The sequence below is a fragment of the Procambarus clarkii genome, chromosome 83, assembly GCF_040958095.1.
Source record: "Procambarus clarkii isolate CNS0578487 chromosome 83, FALCON_Pclarkii_2.0, whole genome shotgun sequence".
Lineage (NCBI taxonomy): Eukaryota > Metazoa > Arthropoda > Malacostraca > Decapoda > Cambaridae > Procambarus > Procambarus clarkii.
This window is the reverse complement of record NC_091232.1, coordinates 13,123,057-13,150,587: the sequence shown is the minus strand read 5'-3', so window position 1 is coordinate 13,150,587 and position 27,531 is coordinate 13,123,057. Positions and strand designations below refer to the sequence as shown.

The 27,531-nt window shown below is 38.6% G+C and overlaps 2 protein-coding genes across 2 annotated transcripts; both read left to right on the top strand.

Annotated features, from left to right (window-relative positions):
- Nucleotides 1–5,479: 5,479 nt before the first annotated feature.
- LOC123751605 (glutamate receptor ionotropic, kainate glr-3-like) lies at nucleotides 5,480–15,322 on the top strand. The gene is made up of 10 exons (XM_069316231.1): nucleotides 5,480–5,539; nucleotides 6,086–6,189; nucleotides 6,999–7,089; nucleotides 8,526–8,684; nucleotides 8,978–9,182; nucleotides 10,018–10,235; nucleotides 10,417–10,568; nucleotides 11,770–11,880; nucleotides 12,362–12,522; nucleotides 15,252–15,322. The coding sequence occupies exons 1-10, from the start codon at nucleotides 5,480–5,482 to the stop codon at nucleotides 15,320–15,322; spliced, it is 1,332 nt and encodes a 443-aa protein (XP_069172332.1).
- Nucleotides 15,323–18,392: 3,070 nt separating this feature from the next.
- Nucleotides 18,393–24,636, top strand: LOC123751604 (glutamate receptor 2-like). Its single transcript, XM_045733696.2, has 9 exons — nucleotides 18,393–18,436; nucleotides 18,612–18,702; nucleotides 19,660–19,818; nucleotides 20,434–20,581; nucleotides 21,974–22,191; nucleotides 22,358–22,509; nucleotides 22,876–22,986; nucleotides 24,038–24,198; nucleotides 24,506–24,636. Exons 1-9 carry the CDS (start codon nucleotides 18,393–18,395, stop codon nucleotides 24,634–24,636), a joined length of 1,215 nt encoding a protein of 404 aa, XP_045589652.2.
- Nucleotides 24,637–27,531: the final 2,895 nt, after the last annotated feature.

Genomic DNA, 27,531 nt, shown 5'->3' with positions numbered 1-27,531 from the left:
GAAGCATCAAGAAATATGGACCAATAGGCTTTCTGCAATCACTTCTATTCAATACCCATTGTTTCGTGTTCTGTCTTGTGTTGATGATATATATATCTATATATATATATATATTGAGAAAGAATGCCGCATGAACGCGCAAGCCATAGATAACTAAGAACTCATATTTGACCCACCCAAGATTTGAACCCATGCCAATCAGGATCACCCTTAAACGTACATAGTACCGTGATCATGGCACCAGTGACTGATTCCCAGACGGCTGCCTTAACTGATTCGGCCACGGTGGTACAAATGTTGAAAAACCCTACTGAACTCTACTGAGTTCTTTGGCAGGTTCTAGAGACCCCAAACCGGGGCCCAACCAGGATTTTACAGCCAACACGACCTTACTTGTGCCTCCAGTAATGGCGTTCACACACTCTCAGCTCATAATAAAATCTCACTGGCATGATATATCAATGACAATCATTTTGAGACAAATATTTTTCAACCTGGTCGGAAAACGGAGACTGAGACTTATAGAGGGTAAGAACCACTGGAGTTGAAAACAACGTATCATCAATGACTTGCAACATCTGAGAATTATTTATAAATATATGGAATGTTTTAGTACGCATTCTTCTCTATTAGTTTATGTTATTACTGCCATTGCCGTTGCTTTAAAGCATATTACGCTTTAAATATGTGAATGATTTTTTAGTGTGATGCATGTTGCATGAGTTATGCTGCTACGAAAGAATTATTAGGCTAGCATGATATGTAAGACCACGTACTCTATATGCAGACGGTTTTCAAGATTTTCTTCTCCTCACCTCTGTGTTGCCTATTTATTGCCTCCCCCTTCCTTCCCTGCTCCTGTACCAGGTAAGTACACTACGGGCTCACCATAGCCCGTGCTACTTGGAACTTTTTATTCCGAGAAGCTGAATCTATAACACCAACAACAACTTCCCTCATCATTTACGGGTTATTCATGCCCGTGTCACCTCTTGGGTGGCTTAATCTTTATCAATCTTCCCTCATCACAATCGGCTTGAGAATGGTCCAGGACGGACCGAAACGTCGTCGTCCCTTCACCTTCTAGTGTGTGGTCTGGTCAACACGTACAGTGTACTTCAGATCACGTACGTTATCGTAAGTGTCCGTACACTGTATGTCAGGCCACTTTTACTATACGTCATACCACGTACACTGCACGTCACCACAAATACACTGCACGTCACCACAAATACACTGCTCGTCACCACAAATACACTGCTCGTCACCACAAATACACTGCACGTCACCACAAATACACTGCTCGTCACCACAAATACACTGCTCGTCACCACAAATACACTGCACGTCACCACAAATACACTGCTCGTCACCACAAATACACTGCTCGTCACCACAAATACACTGCACGTCACCACAAATACACTGCACGTCACCACAAATGCACTGCACGTCACCACAAATACACTGCTCGTCACCACAAATACACTGCTCGTCACCACAAATACACTGCTCGTCACCACAAATACACTGCACGTCACCACAAATACACTGCTCGTCACCACAAATACACTGCTCGTCACCACAAATACACTGCACGTCACCACAAATACACTGCTCGTCACCACAAATACACTGCACGTCACCACAAATACACTGCTCGTCACCACAAATACACTGCTCGTCACCACAAATACACTGCACGTCACCACAAATACACTGCACGTCACCACAAATACACTGCACGTCACCACAAATACACTGCTCGTCACCACAAATACACTGCACGTCACCACAAATACACTGCTCGTCACCAAAAGTACGTGGCACGTCTAACCACGTACACTATACATCAGATCACGTGTACAACTCATCAACTTACTGGCTCCAAAACAATGTTTTTGTTTTATTTACATCCCATGTTGCCATGACGACCCAAATTTAACTTCGATCTATCGTAGAATAGATAGTATTCTATCTTAATACATTTCAAGACATTTTGTACAATGAATGGAAAATGTCAATTTCTATTACGCTATTTATTTTTGTGTAAATTATGGCATATTATTATTTCACTCGGGATCAGGACAAAATAAAATGTATACTAATAAAACAATGTAAGTAAATATTATTTTTCATAGAACATTGATGGCTTTAAAGAAGTTAGCTATGACGATGACGTCGGAATGGACAATGCTGGCAGAGATGACATTAAAGGCAGCAGCAGACACTTATAGCGGCAGCAGCAATAAAAGGCAGCATGTACTAACGGCAGTTGCTGTAACGGCAGCAACGATGAACGGCAGCAACGGTAAACGATAGCTTCGGTAAACGGCAGCAACGGTAAAAGGCAGCAACTGTGAACGGCAGCAATGGTAAACGGCAGCATCGGTAAACGGCAGCAACGGTAAAAGGCAGCATGAGGTAACTATAAAAACTAGAGTATCAACGGTAGTGACAACAGGAGCGTTGATTCATCTTATTAAACAATTCTTATTACCCAAACTTCCTATACCAAATATAGGTCTGAAACATACACAAAACTCATTAACACTTACGCACATACATTCAATACGACCATCGTAGATTTATTTTTACAACACTGGTACCTGTGGCCCACCTCAGTCACGGGTCCTGGTGAACGTTGCGAAGGTCCTGGTGGACGTTCCGAAGGACCTGGTGGACGTTCCGAAGGACCTGGTGAACGTTGCGAAGGACCTGGTGGACGTTCCGAAGGACCTGGTGGACGTTCCGAAGGACCTGGTGGACGTTCCGAAGTACCTGGTTGTCCATCGGAACAACCTGTGTGAGAGAGAACAGCTCTGGGCCTGGTAGTAGTGTCTACTGCTACATATGACCTCCCTGGGAGGTCATCACCTTCTAGTGATTCAGTAGAGTTCCTCTTCTTGGTGGAATTAACTGCACATTGACAAGAATTATTCATCCTTTAACATACGGGCGAGGCTTGAAAGTCGATCAACTTCAAAGTTTCCTTGTGTATTTAGCTGCATTTTTCACAGAGTAAAGGCCAGATTTTGTTCGTACTCCCTACTCCTAATATATTAATCAGAGAATAATCTGCAGATTACTTTTGATTTACATTTATGTATCTAATGGTGACAATATTAAATTTTCTTAAGACGTATCACTCCTGATATGCAACAATAATTGCATTGGCTGCGAGCAGCCGCATCCAACAGCCTGGTTGATCAATCCAGCAACCATGAGGCCGGGTCAAGGACCGGGCCATGGGGACGTTGAGCCCCGAAATCATTCCATAGTAACCCCCCAAGGCTTAACACTATAGTCAAACAATTTAAGTCCAACGAAACTAAATATTTTTAATTCAGGCCACTGATAATTATTTTGAAACATATCTATGAAAATATGATTAATAGTAATACTGCTTATGCACATTCGAATTGGTTTAATAAATACTTGTCTTCATATTCAGCGACTAACGATTCCTCATTTTGGGCTTAATGGCGTGTTGGGGCTTGGTTCTTTTTGCTGATCATTATAATCAATTTAGAACTATGCCATTCACAACCAATTAAACAATAAGTTATAGATCTATGCTGCATATAAGAGGCCAATACTTCTAGACCATTTTGATTAGGGGGAAAATATCAACAAATCGATCTACTCGATTTCAAAAACCAAATCAGATACGCGAAGACCGTGTGATGACTACTCAGGTTTTCACTGATATACAAATATTGATGGAAAAGTGACAGGTGGATAGAGATGAGCACGTGCATAAGTGACAGGCATCATCACGCTGCTACATTGTTAACGCATCCCGTCACGAGAGTCTAACGATCTATGAGCAGCATCAGATGAGATCACGCCTTCATTGCACTTGTCTTCCAGGAGCTGAGCAGGTCAGACAGGTGAGTGAGACAAGCTAGAGAATATGTGGTGGATGAGTTGGGAAAAGACAACAGTTCATAGCTTTGGTTTTGGGCTTATGGCCGATCAGCCACGGGAAGGGTATTGAGGACACAATAGCTTACTTGAACAACCAGAAGGTATGCTTTACCCTTGACCATAGTTCATGACTAACTATAACCAGTGTAAACCTGGTTTACACTGGTTATAGTGTGAGATGTTATAGTGCAACGCATGCTGACGTATGTGTAATAGTTCGTTTACCATATGAATATATATATATATATATATATATATATATATATATATTTATAAAACCTTATTGCAGTTCATTTCGAATTCTAAGAAGGTTATAGAGGATTATACAAAAGAATTGTAAAAGGATGTAATACATTTATTATAATTTATTGTGTCTGGGAGGTGGGTGGAATGGGGGACAGGCAGCCAGTGTATATATATATATGTATATATATATATATATATATATATATATATATATATATATATATATATATATATATATATATATATATATATATATATATATATATATATGTGTGTGTGTGTGTGTGTGTGTGTGTGTGTGTGTGTGTGTGTGTGTGTGTGTGTGTGTGTGTGTGTGTGTGTGTGTGTGTGTGTGTGTGTGTGTGTTAGGCTTGTATTGAGGTCCCTCACAGAGTCGAATCACTGACCTTACCCAGGATGCAACCCTACAACATGCTGACTAACCTCTGGGTACCTTTTTACGGCTAGGTAAACAGGGGAATTAGATGATAGAAAACGCACCCAACTTTTTGTCACATCTTCCTCGGGATTCGAACCCTGAATTTCCGATTGTACTGTACATTATGATTGGCAGTACAGTCGGTTTCTAGAACGAATTCGACTGTACTGCCAATCACAATTTTCAAAATGTATAAAATTATTTTCGGAATATAAAATATTATTTTCAATATTTTCAATGCAACAGAAAGGGGAAAAGTTGAGAAATATACGCATATATACATGATTTCAATAACGTTTACATACATACATATATATAATGCATACATAAATACAAATATATATGTAAGTATACATAAATACAAATATACATGTAAGTATACATAAATACATACATACATATATACATACATACGTACTATCTGTGAGATATATATACCTATATTCGCAAATACATATAAAGTTGCACATATATAAATGCATATAAAATCACACCTACCAAAATACAGGAACATATTTAATAGCATCTACTGAACGAAACTTTTCAGGAAATTGGCCATCAAATTGTCCTTCAAGTGATCCGTCAAACAGTCCGACGGGAACAACAGCAGAAAAAAGTTTGGTTATAAAAATTCTCAACAAAAGACTCATTCAATATATCACCAAGTGCTGTACCGAAGTGTGTGAAGCACAGTCAAGGAGCGTCAGTAGAGAGGCAGATTCGTTCTTGACTGAAGCAGGAACGTCTAGCAGCAAAGGGAGACTAGTAGAAAGGAAGACTCGGTTTAGACTGAATCCGAACATTTAGAGACAAGGAGCGTCACTGTGGAGGAATACCAGGTCCAAGATAAGGGGAAGGCCAGGCATGGCGTTATCCACAACTGTGTCCAATCAGAAGACTTATTTGAAGATAGCTGCAGGAGAGGTAAATATATCTTGCCTAAGGCCTAGTCCTATATCATTTATTATCTCAAGTAACTTGTAGTTCTAGGAACAATGCGACAGTCATGTTAGTGTTAATACTTGATATAGTGTTGAAATTTCGATAATAATCAATGTCTGGATAGTGACAGCACTAGGCCTATTTTCTGGATAGTGAGAAGACTAGGGTCAGCGTCTAGATAGTGAAAATATGATCACCGTCATGTATATTGCTATTTTCTATGTTTTATTACGTTACAAAGAAAGATTTGACGGCTCTCTTCCACATCTGTCAACGACATTCACATTAGCAGCCACTTAGCTAATTCATTATTTGTTCCCTCAAAATACAAGGACTAAAAACTGTATCAATATTTTTGTCAGTATTTTATTCATTGTAATGTTATTTTAGTAGTATTATGCTTCTACTTGAACTAGTAGCAGCTGTACAAGTAGTGGTATAAGTCATAGTACCAGTTACAGAAGTAGTAGTAGCAGATTTAGTACCATTATCCCTGCCGACTTATCTACCAGGATATCTTCCTCTCAGTGGGTGCCGTACTCCAAGGTCATTAGTCTGGGGGACGGCAAGATCCAGATCGAGGGACCCATGCGAAACGTTCTTGATATCTTTGCTGAGATGATGAATTTTGAGTAAGTACCGCTAATTAAAGTAATTTTGACAGTATATATGAGTATGTGTACGTTTGTGAGATCTCAACTAATTGTATATGTTCAATTTCAAGTTCAAGTATGTTTATTGAGACAATAAAAAAATACATCTCAAAGGGATAGAGTAGCTTAGGCTATTTCTACCCCCCCAATTGTATATGCTGGATTGAGTTTTAGTTCGTAGTCCCCGAATTTTTTAAGAGTAGTTCGATTCATTCAATTAATTCGAGCAGTCTTTTTCTTCTCTCATTTATTCGAGATGTTGCATGTGTTGTTCAACCTTATTTCCGTATCCGAATCATCAATTATGACCCATGTCTTGTTGCCCAGTTCCTCCTTAACCGGAATTTATTTTGGTCGACTTTATCAATTACCTTTGAGTATCTTGTGTGTCTCAACCATATCACCTCTCTTCTTTCAGTTTCGCAGAGTTTTAATATTCATTTCTTTCAGTCTTAGGCCGTTTAGCTCCTGCTTCTTGAAGAAATCTTGAAAGAACATTTGCATCGTGTCCATCTGTGTGTGTGTGTGTGTGTGTGTGTGTGTGTGTGTGTGTGTGTGTGTGTGTGTGTGTGTGTGTGTGTGTGTGTGTGTGTGTGTGTGTGTGTGTGTGTATGTGTGTGTGCGTGTAGTCATCTAATTATACTCACCTAATTGTGCCTAGAGGGTAGGTGAAGCTTCAGCTCGTGTGTCCCGCCTCACAACTCTCAACTAACTACTGTACAGGTTCACAAATCCATTGGACGAAGGGCCATTCTCTGGACAATGACCTTGCCTCTGTACTCCATCAGGTACGAGCTGCTGTATGCACCAGACAACCTCTGGGGAGGTCCTTTACGCAACGGGTCATGGACAGGGATGCTTGGGATGCTTCAACGAGACGTAAGTTCTTGGCCACGTTGGATAATAGTTTTTTGAAAAACTAAAGTATAAACTATAATCAAATATATTTTAATACTTTTACAGTATATCAAATAATTAGATTGGCAATTAAACATTATGTTTTTCCAGCTCTTCTTATTTTACTTCAATCAGCTTTGTGTATTCTTTCTGTTCATTCTTCTGTACAACTTCCTCTCATAACAATGCCAACAAGATGATGTGCAACATGTGACTATTAAACAGATTTTCTGTTTAATCGAAGAAAACAATTTCAACGCTCATGCTATCCAAAATATGGACCGAATATAGTTCTCTTCCATTTTGCGACAGGGTAGCAAGTAAAACAAAATCATGTCAAAGATTTAATCTCGACAAAGATTGGCCAATAACACAAAAGAGTGTTTAATACAATCTGGTACTTTATACTAGTACTGATAAAAAATCAGCCCAATCTTGCAATATGCAAAATAACTAACAAATGAATGCTCACAAAAATTATAACAAAACTAATTGTAATAATATTATTACTCTTAAAATCAATTATAACAATAAAAATAATTTTAAAACTATGATTATTAATAATGATGTATGATGACAACAGTATTTTAATGATAATAACAACATCAACAACGAAATTAAACTAGTGTTAGTCAAGTGCGGCAAAATAAGAAACAGAACTGTTAACCCTTGTAACACAAATTGAAACGCACAAAGTATATTGTATATTTTCCACATATAAATTAAAAATAATAATAATTATTATAATGCGCAATGCAAGTAGCATATTTACGTAGGGAAGGCTATGACCCAGATTCTAAGGATGCGTTGCACTCTACAAATCCCAAACCCCAAATTGTTAAGAACACAAGAGTTTCCAATAAAAATTAAGAATCCCCACATTGCTACAGAAAACTATACATAAAGAGGATAGTTCAAACTTGCATCACTAAAAGTGTTGTTAACTTGGAAGAAGAACAACAAGAAGCAGAACAACTACAACAACAATAATAAGTAGAACAATAAGAATTACTGTTATAGCACATTGTTATTAAACATAGTTTGATTATAAGGGTTTTGACTTATTGTGATCGATCAAACAGTTAAGGACACACTAAAAGTTCACTATCCAAGCATCAGCATAACTTAAGTCATTAACACAGCTCAGAACTAAAGTAATCCTTAGGTGAATACACACCGAGAAACGAGATACTTTATGTCGACGAGGAGTCACGATAACGTGGCTGAAATATGTTGACCAAACCACACACTAGAAAGTGAAGGGACGACGACGTTTCGGTCCGTCCTGGACCATTCTCAATGGTCCAGGACGGACCGAAACGTCGTCGTCCCTTCACTTTCTAGTATGTGGAGATACTTCATGAAATTTAGATCTGATTAAAAGTGTCTCACGATGTTCCTTCCATCTTGGTCGCCAGGTGGTTGAGTTTGCTATTGCCCCTTTCTTCGTAACACCTGACAGAGCCAGCGTCAGTGACTTCACGGACCCTGTCTACAGCGACAGTCAAGCCATACTTATGGTCCGTCCCGAGGTCCAGAGCGACGTTACCGGCTTTTTAAAACCATTCACACTTCTAGTAAGTATATTTTTTTTATAGTAGTATATTTTTGTCTATGATGCTGGTAAATAATTTTTTTATAAAATAGTAAGATGGAGTGTGATTTCCCTTCAACAATTAACATAGTTTTGGGAAATTTGCCAAAATTTGCAATGTCTTTTTATCTACAAACATACATTTCCTTCTCAGTTATTACATGGAACATGTTGCATTGCAAATGCAGAATGATCTGAGAAATGCGTATTAGAAAACTAATAATTTCACATTGTATGATTATCGTAATAATAGTTTTTACCAAGCACTACCTGCAGGTGTGGCTGCTGGCGGTGCTGAGCCTAGGACTGGTCGTACTCGCTCGGGAGGGCCTAGACAGGTGGGAGGCCCTAGACAGGTGGGAGGGCCTAGACAGGTGGGAGGCCCTAGACAGGAGGGAGGCCCAGGTGGTCACCCACTACACTGCTCGCACCAGCTGGTCCAGGGCTACCATGTGGGCTGTTCAGTCGCTCCTGAATGAGAGTGAGTCTCTCAGGTTGTTTACAAGGATTCACCTCCATCTTTATATATATAATATACATGTAATACCAATTATTACTTTGAGACATTAGTGTCTAAGATATTAATTATTTGTGATGTTAATATCTAAGATATTAATGCCATAACTAGTCAGTACCTGTTTATATTAACTTTTTATGAAAAATTTGCCTAAAATCTTTGGTTATTTTTTGTCATAAACTTTACTTCAGAGCAGCTGGTAAGTTGTATTTTTCTCATAAAGCTATAAAATAATGTATTTTAATATCCACGGCCATTCTAGCCGTGTATAGTATTGTATATAGCCTGGTGGATGTGACCGTGGGATCATATCTTACAAATCAAAGCTCAGTCCTCAATGATACATGTAAATTTAATGCTATTACAAATTAAAGTGCAGATTACAGTTTATATGAACAGTAATGATCATCGGAACATTGAACTAATCCTGTAATGCAATAAGCCGTCGCTCTATTATCCAGGCCAGTTTGGACATTTTATTAGATTAGCCTTATTAGAGAGAAAGAGAGAGAGAGAGAGAGAGAGAGAGAGTGGTACCACCTCTGGTGCATTTGAGGAGATCCAGGCCTCGGAAAAGAGACTAAATGAAATTCGAGATATCTATTTTTGGACCTATAAGCCTCACTTTATTCAGCTGTATTGTTACAATGTTAGAAAATGAATTGGTTACAAAACAGGAACATCAATATTTTTTTATAGAGAGTGTAGATTTATTAGGAGATTGCAGTGGGCATTATCCCTGTGGATCGCCTCAAATTACAGAGTCATCCAACTGTTCCTTCCTTTCTGCCTCCCACAGGCCCTAAGTGGCTGCCGAAGAAGGATAGCGGTAGACTCTTAGTGACCACGTGGCTTCTGGCTTCACTTGTGTTCACGTCCTGCTACAGTGGCATCCTCACGGCCATGCTGACGGTGCCTCGGGTCACCATCCCCATAGACTCTCTACCTGACCTGGTGGCCCAGACTCGCTTACCCTGGCGGCTGGAGGCCGGCTCCATGATGTATGCCTTTTTTGAGGTAACGTTCAACACAACAAAATAATTCCTGATAACGGGAGACCTCATGTGTCGAAACAGATGTTTTGAAATATGTTTATACATATTATGTACATTTTTTTCGGTAATGTAACCCTTTGTTTTAAGCCTACCATATATGCAAGTATATATAAATTTCCATTAGAGTGCTTTATAATCCACAGGAGGCTCAGGATGTCTTGGGCAGGAAGGTTTTCGCCAAGAAGGCCGGCACCTTCCAGGACTGCTGGGCGGCTCGTCAGGACGTCGCCCAAGGCCACTTCGCTGCCATATGTGACCGCACCACCATGATGAAGGCCATGTCCTGGGACTTCAGGTGAGACCACGCGCCAAGCACCACGACTCTGGTAATATTATTCCTCTTAACACAAGGCTACTTTAATTCACCTAACACCAGGGTGCTGTAATATTGCTCCTTTTAAGACCAGGGTGCTGTAATATTGCTCCTGTTAAGACCTGGGTGCTGTAATATTGCTCCTCTTAAGACCAGGGTGCTGTAATATTGCTCCTCTTAAGACCAGGGTGCTGTAATATTGCTCCTTTTAAGACCAGGGTGCTGTAATATTGCTCCTCTTAAGACCAGGGTGCTGTAATATTGCTCCTCTTAACACCAGGGTGCTGTAATATTGCTAATCTTAAGCCAGGGTGCTGTAATATAGCTCCTCTTAAGACCAGGGTGCTGTAATATTGCTCCTCTTAAGACAAGGGTGCTGTAATATTGATCCTCTTAAGACCAGGGTGCTGTAATATTGCTCCTCTTAACATAAGTACCTCGATTCATCAATATTTCTAATAAAGATATTATGTATATAGAATTAAATCGATTTTCGTTTTAGTATTAAAGTTATATTTCCAGGCAACCAGTTACACTATTACTATTCAGAAACTCTTAGTTGCTCAATAGTAATTGAAAATGAGTTGTGACTCATTTTCAAACAATGACGATGGAGTGTACGAACATGTTTAAACTTAACGAGCATGACATGGAAGTATAACTCGTACAATGCTCTTTATTATAAAATTATAGGTTTCTCCTCATTAGAGCTATATAGTCATATTGGTTTGGTGCTTTCTCCTCATTACTCCCTCCCTCATTACAGCTATAATATGCTTAACAAAAATTATGCTTCAATTTACAACCTAACTTAGAAAATGATATAGCAGGAGTTGACATATAACACGCACACGACACTTTGGACATGTGGCATACTTATCACGCAATATGCGGTTCACAGAACATAGCCAACATGCTACATGCTACATATGACACACAAATATACGAGCAGCACACAACTACACATAACCCCCAATCACACACGGGGAAAAACACCAACAACTCAAGCACATACGACACAACTACACACGAGAGATCCGCCCACAATATAGCACATACTGGAAAAAATGGAACAAAATATGTGTTGGATAGATAGCCTGGTATTATAGAAAGTAAGATAATGTTTATTTAATAAATTATTATTTTGGAGTACAATAAGTTAATCTGTAGACCTATGTTGCAGCACAACTGGAAAGTGTCATCTATACATCTCGCGGGAGAAGGCCTATAGCAGTGGAATTCTGGGTATTGCATTCAAGACTAAATCCAAGTATCTTCCCAGGGCAAATAAAATGTAAGTACCGCACGTAATTTAGATTTCTTGGTCCCAAACACCGAGATACCGAACATTATATATTAGTGTGAGGTATATCCAGTAAGATATATTATCCAATATATATCTCACAGGATACTTTCTTGATAACTCCTTAATGCACTGCTTTAGTAAACTTGACATTTCCAGGTTTATAGTTACAAAGAAAAATCTGTATTGCTGCTGCTGGGTAAGCAAGTTTACGTAAAGTGAACTGACAGAGGTAGTTAAATTATGTATACTATTTAGACCATTAAGAATTTTTCTCTATGAACGTGTGTGTGAATCGTCGTATATACTTGCACGAAACCACTAGAATAGAATGAACTGCGTTTGATTTATTATTCAGCCACCAGTAACACTCCTTAGGTTCTGTAAGGAGATTACAGACACAAATCAACGATTGTATTTTGTCATTACCTGCAGGAAAACTATATTTAGGATACCATCTTTGTTTCCACAGTCTGTCCTTCCTGAAGGAGTCTGGGATCATGAACAAGTGGCTGGGGGATCAGATTACCAACACAAGCCTCTGCCTCAAGCCTCCAACTGCGGATATAAAGGGTGGAATCTCAGCTTTGGGTTTCGAAGCCTTCTCTGGTTCATTCCTGCTGCTCGCGTCGGGTAAGACTGTGACAACGAAGTATTTCGTTAACTCTTTTTTTCTATATATATATATATATATATAAATATTAATACTCATGGTGCATACAGAGAGCAGATACCGTATTGTTAACTGATTCATCAGTTGTCCTTCTAATCATAAGCAGACTTTATAGGGCTTCATTCTCTCCACAAACGTTTTGGTTCACAAACAAACGTAATAGTCTCAGATACAGACCAAAACGTCAAGTAACATGACGTTCGAAACTCACAGCCTATGAAGGATTTTGAAACGAATATTAGGAGAATTTTCAGCCTTTCCTTTAAGTACTAAAGAGTTGTGAAGCCCAGCAGCGCGCCTGTGCAGCTCCACCTCCTTATTAACTGTTCAGGCTCCTTTCACTATAATACAAACTTTTTTCTTCGATTCAATTCTTTACAAAAAACCTGTATTTTAGTTTATACGTATTTAAGCAAAAAAATTGTATCGCAAATTACAGCAACTATAACAAAAATTACAATAATCTTTTAGATGAATGGCAAATAATGAACATTAGAATTAAATACAATTATAGAATCCCCCAATGATATGGATAACTGTTCATAACATGTGTAATTTCTGCTGTTATCTGCACCAATACGGGTTTTGTCTTCATTAAAAATAAGGTTAAAAATAATATAGTTATTGTAAACAAAACAATTATGTCTTTAATAAATAACAATGAAGTAAACTAAATACAAATATTGATAAAAATATGCTAAATATGTTATACCTATAAACAAATATTTATAATAAAAAAAATATTGATAATGATCTAACAAATAATTGCTATTATATTAATTATTTTGCTAATTATCATATTAATAATTATCATAACTAGACTACTTCTGTACTTTCCTCATCTTATGCTAATAATAACAGTAACAATGTAATATTTCCAGGGTGGGGCTTGGCTTTTCTTGTCTTTCTTGCTGAGCTTCTGATCAAGAATTAGTGCGAGAGTGATGGTTTACACACACACACACACACACACACACACACACACACACACACACACACACACACACACACACACACACACACACACACACACACACACACACACACACACACACACACACACACACACACACACACACACACACACACACACACACACACACACACAGAGTGGTAGACGGTTGGAACAAGTTAGGTGAGAAGGTGGAGGCCAAGACCGTCAGTAGTTTCAAAGCGTTATATGACAAAGAGTGCTGGGAAGACGGGACACCACGAGCGTAGCTCTCATCCTGTAACTACACTTAGGTAATTACACACACACACACAGACACACACACACACACACACACACACACACACACACACACACACACACACACACACACACACACACACACACACACACACACACCTTAACATAATGTTTACCAAAGGTTATGCACGGAAGCTACACGCACAGAAAAGTCTCAACAATGTGGAGATATGTATAAAAACTCTTCTTTAATGGAGGCCTGGTCGAGGACCGGGCCGCGGGGACACTAAAAAGCCCCGAAATCATCTCAAGAAGATCTCAAGATGTATAGGCAGCAAGCACGTGGAACGCGCTGAGAGAGAAAATAGTAACTGCTACCTATTTCTGTAGCTTTATAGTATCTACCTTTATAGAGTATACCTTTATAGTATTTAACTATACTGCTTTTCTTCGATTATAAACGTGATAATTATCCCGGCGGCTACACAGCCACCGGTTTTGATCATATGTTTCCCACGTTACCTCGTACTATTCAGCAAGACGTAATCAATATTAATAGGGATTATCTGAGCAAAGGCTAATCAACAATCAGAAGCCTTATACCTCTATATGCATAACTCATCCTAAAGGGAGTATTTTTACTAGGCATAATGACATTTGACTCAGGATGGGTCTTGCCGACCAAAATCCTAGAAGACAGATTCCTTTAATAGCGAGATTTACATTAAATTTTATTGCTGAGTTTAGTATAGGTCACTAGTAAGGTACCATAGATATTTAAAAGGGAAGGGTTGTACAAAGTATGTAGGTAGGTAGCAGTAAACAAAAAGTCTTTCAATATTATATAAAAGCAAAGGGAAATCGTGTTACGTTAATTTAATAATTAATGATGAACTAGACCTGATCACACTGAAGTCTACTACACTTCATAATGGTTATAGGTATTATTATTATCATTGTAGAACTATTCTAATTTCAGCCTGTCCTCGTGCTTAGATAGTACTGATAGTAACGATGTCGACAATTTTACATGTATTGACGTAATGGACAAATAGAGAGTAGAATTTGGTAATTTTGAAGTAGAACAGATCGGAAAAGGATTTGTATTATGTTGCAAATCAAACATAACCTAATGTAACCATCCATGGCCTAATACACGCTATCTGAGGCCTATTAAAGTACATGTATGCGATATATTAGGCCTGGGAATATTAAAGTTTGATATTTAGTTTTTTTCGTACTCTATTAAGTGAATAGTACCAAATCCTACTGTCATTCTACCACAACGACATTATAATGGAGTTATTTTGGTAACACCTCTGTAGGTTCCTTCAGTTTATGTTCCCAACTGAAACATTAATTAGGTTTTAATTATGATTTTGATATTTTTACTTCTAAGGATATTAACAGAAACAATTGTTACACTGAATTCGAATCTGTTTGTAATAAATGTTTGAAGCATTGATTGACTTTAATTACCACTACTGTCATTTTTAGATCAGGCTGTGAATTATGAATATAAGTTTGACGTTGTCAAAAAGAAACACCTTTCAGCAGTGAATGTATAGCATTTACAGGTGTGTGTGTGCGTGTGTGTGTGTGTGTGTGTGTGTGTGTGTGTGTGTGTGTGTGTGTGTGTGCGTGTGTGTGTGTGTGTGTGTGTGTGTGTGTGTGTGTGTGTGTGTGTGTGTGTGTGTGTGTGTGTGTGTGTGTGTGTGTGTGTGTGTGTGTGTTTATCTCACAGATGCACTGGCTGTCAAATATTTATTGACAGATGACGACCAGGGTTGACGGGGCGCCTGCATAATCAACGGGTCGAGATGATCCCTCTACATTGTTGAGTAGTAACGAATCAATAGAGGAGTTTCACATCCCGTGTGTGTGTGTATATAAGGGGCAAGGCAGGACCAGGGCATTGCCTATCCTCCGCTAAAATTGGAAGCAGAGGTAATCCAACAACAGTGGAGGCGGAGTGGAAGAGCTTCTCTACCAGCCAATGGTCTTAGAAAGCGAGATGCAAGAATGCAAAGATGTGTCCGTGGTTAAAGCCTGAAATAATATCGATACTTTCAATGTGCGAGGAAAGTATAAAAAAAATTGTGCTTTTAAGATAGGCAAAGTAAGAATGGAAATGTTTTCAAATAATAATAAGGAGATAGAAGTGAAAATTTTGGGATAGTAGGTAAAGTCGTATATAAGTTGGCTAATACTAAGATATAGCCACAAAAATATATCTACATCTACGACTGGGACTTCAAGACAAAAATTTAAATAAAGGAAAACCGTTTCGGATGAGGAAGCGAACATGAGGGAAACGAAGCTATAATTTCAATTGAGATGAGTTGCAAAGTGACGTGTCTGAGGAAACACTGAACCACCGCTGGTTTTTTGATACATTACAAAGGCGCTGCGTGCACGTGAAATGACCAGGAAAAGACGGTCTACACTGAGAGACCACGGTCAGGCGACCTACACTGAGAGACCACGGTCAGGCGACCTACACTGAGAGACCACGGTCAGGTGACCTACACTGGGAGACCACGGTCAGGCGGCCTACACTGAGAGACCACGGTCAGGCGACCTACACTGAGAGACCACGGTCAGGCGACCTACACTGAGAGACCACGGTCAGGCGACCTACACTGAGAGACCCTGGTCAGGTGACCTACACTGAGAGACCACGGTCAGGTGACCTACACTGAGAGACCACGGTCAGGCGACCTACACTGAGAGACCACGGTCAGGCGACCTACACTGAGAGATTACAAACAGACTCTTGACGTCTGTGATAACAAAATTTATATCTGTGGCAGTATAATTTTTATCTTTAAAAGTGAAATCTGTTTGTATCCACAATTTGCACCAAAATAAGAATAGTAGAAGTGTTTAAGTGTCTAAGACGAAAGAGATAAAACAAATTATAATTATTTGTTCTGATAAGTAACATAAATGTTATTTATAAACTTGTATATGCAAAAGTGCGGTGGAATTAAAAGAAAGAAAACAAATGAATATCAACATGAATAAAAGAGAAACTTTCAATCATTTAACTAAATTACCAGATTAATTTTAATAATGTATAACTATATATTATTTTTCCATTTAATATCTCGATCTGGGAATGTCAGAACAATGTTTGTCTAACAATTTTCAATCATATGTCTGCCCAACCACTTCCGCTCATTTGTTTGTCCTATTCCCATGTTAAACGTTACCGAGTGTGCAGAAATAACGTCACAGTAACGTGACTGAAGAGACGACGACGTTTCGGTCCGTCCTGGACCATTCTCAAGTCGACAATCGACTTAATAATGGTCCAGGACGGACCGAAACGTCGTCGTCCCTTCACTTTCTAGTGTGTGGTCTGGTCAACTCTATTGTATGATATGCGGCCATCTTACCCAGTGTGTTCATTTCCATAATATTACGTGGTAACTTTTCCATGCATCTGCAACCTTATTAAAAAAAATATATTTTAAATATTTTCTAAATTAAAACTTTTACGATATAAATCTTCAGTTCGTATTCTATTTAAGGATGGTATTTTGAGCACTATTATGTACTTAAGTCCTGCTCCCTCATACTGGACGACTTTTAGTTAAATGAACCGCATATTGCAAGTTGTGAATAACATTTCATTGTAAGCAAACACTTTTAGATATATATTCTCACAACTTGCCACCCTTATCTCAAACATTTACGAAGACCATACGACATTTGCAAATCGCCCACATATCTTCATGACAAAATCTCACACGATTCAGACATTCACGCCATAACTGCACACAACTCAACAACATTCTAATTTTCATCCATATCAAACAGACAAAGACGGGACACAACATCTTGGAGCGCCAACGCAGCCGTAATGAACTTAACACGAAAAGTTATCAGGATCGCTGTTGAAACAGTCAGTATACGTCTTGTTGTTCCTGTTTGTTTGCGAAATAGCTACTTATTATATATATATATACGTATATATATATATATATATATATATATATATATATATATATATATATATATATATATATATATATATATAAATTCCTAATTCTGAAATTGAAATCCTTTATATCCAATTTTCTATTTAAATTAAACTTCATTACAACACTGTACTGATTTATTTACTTGAATTATTGTGTGTTTAGGTTTGGATGTATGGGGTTGTATTTGTTATACTGTTCATCTTATTCCGCGTCTCTGTTTCCCCTCCTCTCTCTCTCTCTCTCTCTCTCTCTCTCTCTCTCTCTCTCTCTCTCTCTCTCTCTCTCTCTCTCTCTCTCTCTCTCTCTCTCTCTCTCTCTCTCTCTCTCTCTCTCTCTCTCTCTCTCTCTCTCTCTCTCTCTCTCTCTCTCTCTCTCTCTCTCTCTCTCTCTCTCTCTCTCTCTCTCTCTCTCTCTCTCTCTCTCTCTCTCTCTCTCTCTCTCTCTCTCTCTCTCTCTCTCTCTCTCTCTCTCTCTCTCTCTCTCTCTCTCTCTCTCTCTCTCTCTCTCTCTCTCTCTCTCTCTCTCTCTCTCTCTCTCTCTCTCTCTCTCTCTCTCTCTCTCTCTCTCTCTCTCTCTCTCTCTCTGGCAGTGGGTACCATACACCAAGGTCACCACTTGTGATGACGGGAGTTTGAACATAGATGGACCCATGGGCAACCTGCTGAAATTGTTCGCCAAGATCATAAACTTTGAGTAAGTAGTGGTACTGCTAACTACTTCCTTAACTTGAATGTCCAGTGTTTTAAGAGTTAAGTAGAAATTTGCAAATATTTAATTAATAATTTTTTCTATATTTTGTTCTGTAAGTAGTCGTAACAATGGGTACAAATATATATAATAAGTATTTACTTTTATTAAACATTTTCAGGTATATTTTGGTTCGACCTCCAGATGGACTGTGGGGAGCCGAACAGCCAGATGGATCCTGGTCTGGTATGATGGGCATGGTGCACAGGGAGGTGGGTCAAGGTGTATCATGGTGGATAGATGTGTGGGTTAAAGAGTTGCAGGGTGGATACAGCGATGGATCAAGAAGTGGGAGGGTGGATAGAGAGGCGGGTAGCGTGGAGAATGGACAGTAAAGAAAAATGCTATTATCCCATCCTTTTCATTTCTGATCAATATAATTTCCTTTTAAAAAATCAGGCAAGTTTATTAGGCATGTTTTTGTTTAAGTCTTTATTGCTTGTTTGTAGATATCAATGATTAATTAAATTTATATGCTACAAGAGCGAGGGTCTCGCTTCTTACAAGTCGGCGTTCAATCCCCGACCGTCCAAGTGGTTGGACACCATTCTTTTCCCCTGTCCTATCCCAAATCGTTACCCTCATCTCTTTCAAGTGGTATGTGGCCGAATTGGCTTATTGCTCTCTCCTGATAATTATTTCACCTTGCCTTCTGGGCCTCACATATGTACACTGTCTTGAGCACCGGTAATCACATCATCGTGGTAGTTGGGTTCCCTCAGGCGTGGAAGTGCTCATCCTCGTCAGTGGTTAATGGTTTGGATTGCCTTTCTGCAGCTCCTTTAGAACAGTTTGTCATATATAATCATTAAATATATTCCACCTTCGTCACGCCAAGTGCCTCAAGTTGTTGACACATCTTCTCTCGACACTCTGTTACGTGGTTCTTGCCTCTTTTCTTCGATGGTTTAACAGAAACATCTATGGGTAAATACTGGTTCAGTAACAGGGTTGTTGATTTGTGGAACCAATTGCCGCGTAACGTGGTGGAGGTGGTGTCCCTCGATTGTTTCAAGCGCGGGTTGGACAAGTATATGAGTGGGATTGGGTGGTTATAGACTAGGAGCTGCCTCGTATGGGCTAATAGGCCTTCTGCAGTTACCTTTGTTCTTATGTTCTTATGTTCTAAAAAGTCCTATTTGTGAGTGGCTTCCTGTATGCACCAGCAGGAGGTGGAGTTCGCCGTGGGTCCGTTCACCATCACACCTGAGAGGGAGACTGTGTGCGACTTCTCAGCGGCCGTTCACACCGACGACCTGGCCCTCTTGGTGATCAGACCGGGACTCACCAACGACATCAGCGGCTTCCTCAAGCCCTTCAACCCTCTGGTGAGGCGAGACAATTATTGACACTTTACAATAAGACATTCGAATAGTGAGGGGATAATTTACGGGCTATTCATGCCCATGCGCCTCTTGGGTCGCTTAATCTTCATCAGTGAGGATATTATGAAGCGATATTATGATTTTATGAAGCAAATAATATCGTAGAATTAGGAGGTAGATTTTTAAAGACCTTTTTAGAGAGCATATGGTAAGAAAAGTCTGCCTCTTAATTGTCCCATTTATTCTATCCCATATTATAATAACTTTACAACTAATAATGTGAAACTGAGCACAAAATGAACGAGTTGCTGGAGCGTAGTGATACAAATTTCTGTGAGACTGTTTAGTATGGATAATATTGGGATTGAATGTGTTTTCTTTCAATCATTTTTAACAAGCATCTGTATAATGGATTTTTGGTGATGCTGATGATAGGGTTGATAATAATTAACATATAAGCACTATAAGACGTTCTTAAAGCATTAAAACCGAACAATGAAACTATGTCTCTATTTTGTATGTTAAAATGCGTCCACACTCAACTGTCTGATATTTGTGTCAAAAGACTGCATCTAACATGTCGTGTTCCTGCCTTAATTCCTGCTGGTCGGCATGTAGGTGTGGCTGTTGATTCTGTGTAGTGCAGTGAGCATCGGAATTACCATGACATTGGTGGTGAAGGCAGAGGGGAAGGTGTTTGGCTGCTCAACCAGCAACCTCATAGACAAGATGCCCACGTGGATCCTTCAGACCATCACACAGGATAGTGAGTGTAGCAGGACTCCCTGCAGGAACTGCTGTACTGTTATATCGTCCTTAGAATGCTCTAGCATGATTCTAGTTAGTACAGATGATGTAACGAGAGGTCAAGAAAGTGTATTGAAATCTCGAGATGATGTTCCTCGACGGTATTTACCATCTGTATACCCTGTAGATACAACTTCACCATCTGTATACCCTATTGATCCAACTTCATCATCTGTATACCCTGTAGATCCAACTTCACCATCTGTATACCCTATAGATCCAACTTCATCATCTGTATACCCTGTAGATCCAACTTCACCATCTGTGTACCCTGTAAATCCAACTTCACCATCTGTATACCCTATAGATCCAACTTCACAATCAGTATGCCCTATAGATCCAACTTCACCATCTGTATACCCTATAGAACCAACTTCACCATCTTTATACCCTATAGATCCAACTTCACAATCAGTATACCCTATAGATCCAACTTCACCATCTGTATACCCTGTAGATCCAACTTCACCGTCTGTATACCCTGTAGATCCAACTTCACCATCTGTATACCCTATAGATCCAACTTCACCATCAGTATACCCTGTAGATCCAACTTCACCATCAGTATACTCTGTAGATCCAACTTTACAATCTATATACCCAATAGATCCAACTTCACCATCTGTATACCCTGTAGACCCAATTTCACCATATGGATACCCTATAGATCCAACTTAACCATCTGTATACTCTGAATATCCAACCTGTCCTCACACTTACTGCACCTCAGATTTTACGCTATGACAATATCGTCAAAATACGGATACTTTAGTGAATTTTAAAGCACAGTAATATTGAAGCATATTTGGACTAATGTGCATTGGTTTGATAAGTTAAGTAGGTAAAAAGGTTTTAAAGCTTCTGGTTAAATTAAACCACTTCAAGTTCAACGTTCGTTGTATCATCAGAACTTAAGGGAAAGATCTTCACATACATTAGAGCTTTACTCTGGAATATGTCTCCATTATCGCCTACGACAAGTCGCCATCGTCTTAAATCTTAACTTGCTACGAGTGCAGAAGATGTTGCATTGGTTGTGTCTGTGTTCTGACACAATATTGACATATATACGTGAGATAAGCAAAGAAATGCAATCAACTGAACATTCTTCTGATGTTCTACAGTACAACTGTATGAGAAAGTTTAATGAATAAGACAAATGTATGTCAGTCGCAGTGATAATAAAAATTGTTTTAAATCTGTATTTAACAAAAATATAACAAAATTAAAACCTTTTGACAATATTTAAATACTTTAATATTCAGTATAGGCACTATTATAGTAGTTCTTAAGTACTCTTGGTCTTTCTAACTCTCATTCTTCTCGCTTCGTTCTAATATCCCTCTCACAGGCCCAAAGTGGCTGCCTAGAAGGGACGCCGGCCGCCTGATAGCGACCACGTGGCTTCTGGCGTCCTTTGTGTTCACGTCCTGCTACAGCGGCATCCTCACGGCCATGTTGACGGTGCCTCGGGTCACCATCCCCATAGACTCCCTGGCGGACCTGGTGGCCCAGACTCACCTGCCCTGGCGGCTGGAGGCTGGCTCCATGATGCCAAAGTACTTGATGGTAAACGCTAATTTTAAAAGATACCTGTTCACCGTTGCTTACCGTAGTTTTAATTGCTTAATCTCGTCCACACTGTCATACCGAATTTTCAGACATTTCCTGGTTTCTTAGGATTAATGTTAAATGAATCAGCATGCATGAGTCTACAGCTCTGGTTGGAGTACAGGATTCTGGAGACCCGGTGAGGCAGAAGGTGGTGACGGCGATGTCCGGCACCTTCCCTGACTGCTGGGAGGCGCGTCAAGCCGTCGCCTCCGGCCAGTACGCCGCCCTCTGCGACCAGACCTCCATGAAGAAGTCCATGTCATGGGACTTCAGGTAAAATATCAAAAAAATGTGTTGCAGATTCTTGAAAATTTTTAAATATATTGATATATGCCCAGCAGGTTAATTCAAATTATTTTTATTTATTATTCTGTATTCACGTGATTGATAGAGGGTCATTCATCTTTATTTTCAAATGTGTGTCTTTGGTTATTTATACATTGAATAATAACGATAATGTTAATGACAAGTATTATATTTTATTTGTAAAAATATATACTAACATGATGTTAGAGAGTTTGCATAAATATTCACACCCAGAAGCTTTATTAGTGACTATTTTATATAGATCTTTGCAGCTGCATTATTAGAACACGTTCGCAGCTCCACTACCACACAATAATACTTGGTTCTTTACAGCACAACTGGGAAGTGTCACCTGTACATTGCCAGCCAGAAAGTTTACACAAACGCTATGATGGCTCTGGCGTTCAAGGCTAACTCTTCCTATCGCTCGACAGCTGACCAAATGTAAAGTTACTTCTCAAATGTATTATGTTTGAAAATGTTTTGGGAGAAACAGTAAAGTTAAAAAAAAAATTCATAAGTAAGATTCATATTTTTTGTAGATATATATCAGTTACATCAATAACTTATAAGGGTATGTGAACTATCAGTTCTAATATTTAGATGACACAATCACTTTTATTCAGTTCTTCAGCATCACTATCGGTTATTCTTCTCATCATCTCGAGAATAAATCTTGCTCTATGATCATCCATGTTTGTACCTCCTTCTGTAGCATCGTTTAAGATAGTCCACGAAAGCAGTTCTAAGAGCTTTGACTACATTAACCACATTACTATCAGTATCAGATCATCACGGTTAATGCAGTTCCCATCACCATCATCTCATCAGAATAAGGTATCCCTTCGAAATCAAGTTTCATCCCATTAAGAGGACACATTCATTACATATTGTTCCTTGACTATATTCAACGTTAAAAATCATCCTAGTCAGCCATATTCGTTGGAAAAATTTCAAATGTTCTCATTATCCCTGCCAAGCAATACCAGACTGCAAATTAACACTTTGATTAATTCTGGACATCTTGTCGCACAATTTCCTCAAATTTCAATATTAAATCTCTCATTGTCGTACTAAAAAAGAGTTCTTGATTCGTTCTACCTTTCACCGTGATCGGCACTACAAAGCAAAGGTGAGGTAATTATAACTTGGAAGCTAATAGCCAGAGTGACTGAACGACACACGCAACATACATGAGGACAACGAGTTGAGGCGTGAGGATCGTGTTGGAACGGTGCCTAACCACTTGGGCCACTGGGGATCGAGGTCCAAGTGCTTGAGCACTGTTCCTTCACTCTATCCTCAAACTCCAAATCGTCCTGCTATTCCTTTCAAGTACGAAGTATACATTCTAGCTTAGCATTTTCCCCCTTATATTTGTCATTCATTCTAAGCCACATTCTAATAATATCATTTTTTCTCCTTTTGTGCTTCACCGCCTGTTTCAGAACCTGTCTGGCGGCAAAAATAACTCTTGCCTCTTTTTTCTCTGTAGTATCATGATGGCAAAGGAGGCTGGGCTGCTGGAGCGGTGGATGGGGACAGAGATCACCAACACCAGCCAGTGCCTGCGGCCGCCCACCTCAGACAAGAGGGACGGCATTTTGGCCCTCAACCTTGAGGCTCTCTCGGGCCCATTTTTTGTCCTAGCTGTTGGTAAGTCAAGGGCAAACTTTTCCATTGGAAAGTCTGAGCCACAGAGAAGTGAATGAAGACTGGATTAATACCAATGGGTGAATTAAGTCTGGATTAATTCCAATAAGAATGAAGACTGAATTAATACCAATGGGTGAATAAAGACTGGATTAATACCAATGGGTGAATGAAGACTGGATTAATATCAATGGGTGAATGAAGACTGGATTAATACCAATGGCCTTCACGTTTTGTCATTAATTATTATTCGTAAAACCTATCACATGACTGGTTCAGTGAACTAAAACGGTATTTTATGTGATTATAGGGTTAGCAGCAGGAATTCCGGTGCTGCTGATTGAGATTTTGGGTTACCGTGTGTACGCTCGATTAGAAGCTCACTCCCACCAAGTAATCACAAGGTCTTGGGTCCCCAGCCGTCTACGCTGTGATACGTAAAGGTGAACCCAAGGACACATGTCTCTGAAAGATACCACTTGCAAGAAGAACAACACAAATTTTGTGTTGAGGATACGTTTTTTGTGTTTGCATTATAGTTAACATATACATAAGTGCTTTTGTTTCGTTATTTAAAATAAATTAATTAAGCAAAGTGTGCAAATATTTAATAATAATCATAATTCGAAAGAACATTTTACAGTATATAAATAATCCTAGTGTTGAGGATTTATATCATATTATTCACTATCGTGAACAATATTAGTCCTAGATTAGATCAAATTTGGTTATAAACTTTCTGTTTTACAGTTTTAGATATAACAATCTGGAGAAATTGTATGTTCTTAGAGTTTCCTTAACAATCCTCTGTTTTTACTTAAGCTCTATTTTCGTTTTATAAAATGTCTTAACAGGAGGCTGTTATATGTTCATATTTTGTTATAAGTTGCCTTGCTGAAAACATTGTAGAACTGTGTTAGGAAATGTATACCAATTGAATGCACTATATATACACATATAAAAACAAAACCTATATCACTAATCCACTACTTTTTCAAAAGTATTCAACATTTTCAGGTCACCAACTTCACTTCCTGCTAGCCAAACCCGCTGATACCAACCCACCATGACAAATGATATAATCGTGGACATGCGTGAAGCTAACTAGTCGATAGTGGAATATTTATATATATTATATTTTACCTCAATATATTTTGTCAGTGAAAATTTACTGTATAAGTTTCAGAGAGCTGGCAAAATATGTCCAAAACTATTTTCTATCTATATTTATTCGTGTTCATGTATCTTGTTCTCAGCTTATTTATAATAGCTTTGAACTTCAAATAAATTACATGATACTAAATCTGTCCACTCTTATTTTAATATACCGTATTAATAAATACTATATATATATATATATATATATATATATATATATATATATATATATATATATATATATATATATATATATATATATATATATATATATTTAATGTGTGAGTGTGTTCATTGGTGTTCATTGTGATGTAATTATCAAGCCAGAGATTTAGCCCCACCCATCGTTCTTAGAAAGGAAACATCGCCATAGCTTCATCATTTAATGATGTTGATACAAAAACAGAAAATTTACTTCAGTGTTTAATGTTAGTGTTATCGGGGAGTTGAAAACTGAGTTTTAACTGTCCGTGAAATATCCTCTGTAATAAATGTTCATCATCATTGCACTGTTTAGGCGCTTATTCATTCGTGAAAATGAATACGATTTTGCACCTCATCGTGCATGGTTGGGGAGATTTTAATTTTCTTGCATACAAAGTGACAACCAGGTAACAAAGGTTCATCGCTCATTCATTCGCGAACATGCACAAAGCGTGACACATTTTCTAAATATTTAATGGTTAATACAGGGAAAATAATGGTGACTGAGCCAACCTCATCCGTGAAATATGTAATAGTTTTGATGCTCAGTAAATTCTCCTCCAAATATTTATTGTCAATTGACAGCGAAGGGATCTCTGAATGTTGTATAAATGACACGCTGCATGATACAGTCGCAGTGTTAAAGGAATCTTCTTAAAGTCTGGGTTTAGAGGGTTTGATGCCGTATAAATAAGACTGAGTGAAGAAGGCTTGAGGCTCACATGTTACCCAGCTCCGGGAAGGTCCACACAAGGTGAGGTGACGGCAGGGCGTGACGACGGGCGCAGGAATATTACGCTATGTTGGGATTTAGGATTATTTATTCCACACTATTGTACCCAGATGACACCACGATGATGTAACAGTGATACCTGCTCGCCGGCTGGGATATATTCCCTACATGTGGGATTTTAAGGACTGGTGTTTATTGTGGTAGGATAACGGGCGGATTGTAATATGGTACGAGGCAGATTAAACTAACGACGAGGATGGACGGAACGAGGCAAGAGTGTTAAAGGAAGAAACATCCGCAGTACAGGTGGAGGCGGGTTAGGCTAAAAAAGACACTCCTACAGGATGAGGCTCGGTGACATAAGTCTAAAACGCAAACGGAATTCATTTCCAGAGCAGAGTGAGCCACGAAGATAAAGTATGGGAAGACTAAGTTTACTACATTTAATATCGAACAGAAGCAAATAAGAAAAAAACATGAGCATAATTAAGACAAAACCCATCTAAGCAATAATGCAGTAGTTGCAACCTTACAGTAGTGATCATTATATTGTGCAGTCAAACTGCTATTATCAACATCTTCAAGATAAATTTATAGATTGTGTTTCTAAAGGATAAAATAAAAAGAAAGGCATTTACACTATTGACTATAATAATATATTCCCAATATTACCCGGTAAAATACTTAACAGTAAACTAAGCATCTTTTTTAAGAGAGTAATATGTTTAAAATAGTTTAGCCATTCCATAAACGTTACAGAGAAGTCTCATAGGCTCCATTATTAAGAACAACGTTCATTCCGTGTATATTACAATTTATATGTTATAAATATATAATATATATATATATATATATATATATATATATATATATATATATATATATATATATATATATATATATATATATATATATATATATATATATATATATATATAACTAAAAACTCACACCCCAGAAGTGACTCGAACCCATACTCCCAGGAGCAACGCAACTGGTATGTACAAGACGCCTTAATCCACTTGACCATCACGACCGGACATAATGAGGTGATAGCCGAGGCTATTTGAACCACCCCACCGCCGGCACTCGGATAGTAATCTTGGGCATAGCATTTTACCAAATCACCTCATTCTTTGGGGCACACGTGAGGAACACAAATGCGAACAAGCCTGAATGGTCCCCAGGACAATATGCAACTGAAAACTCACACCCCAGAAGTGACTCGAACCCATACTCCC

Excerpts from the sequence above, each read along its gene's own strand:
- LOC123751605 (XM_069316231.1), top strand. The coding sequence starts at position 5,480 with ATGGCGTTATCCACAACTGTGTCCAATCAGAAGACTTATTTGAAGATA. Across the intron at positions 5,540-6,085 it reads TGAAGATAGCTGCAGGAGAG|TGGGTGCCGTACTCCAAGGT; the intron begins GTAAATATATCT and ends TCTTCCTCTCAG. Across the intron at positions 10,569-11,769 it reads GCCATGTCCTGGGACTTCAG|CACAACTGGAAAGTGTCATC; the intron begins GTGAGACCACGC and ends CCTATGTTGCAG.
- LOC123751604 (XM_045733696.2), top strand. The coding sequence starts at position 18,393 with ATGGGCAACCTGCTGAAATTGTTCGCCAAGATCATAAACTTTGA. Across the intron at positions 19,819-20,433 it reads TCAAGCCCTTCAACCCTCTG|GTGTGGCTGTTGATTCTGTG; the intron begins GTGAGGCGAGAC and ends GTCGGCATGTAG. Across the intron at positions 20,582-21,973 it reads TCAGACCATCACACAGGATA|GCCCAAAGTGGCTGCCTAGA; the intron begins GTGAGTGTAGCA and ends TCCCTCTCACAG.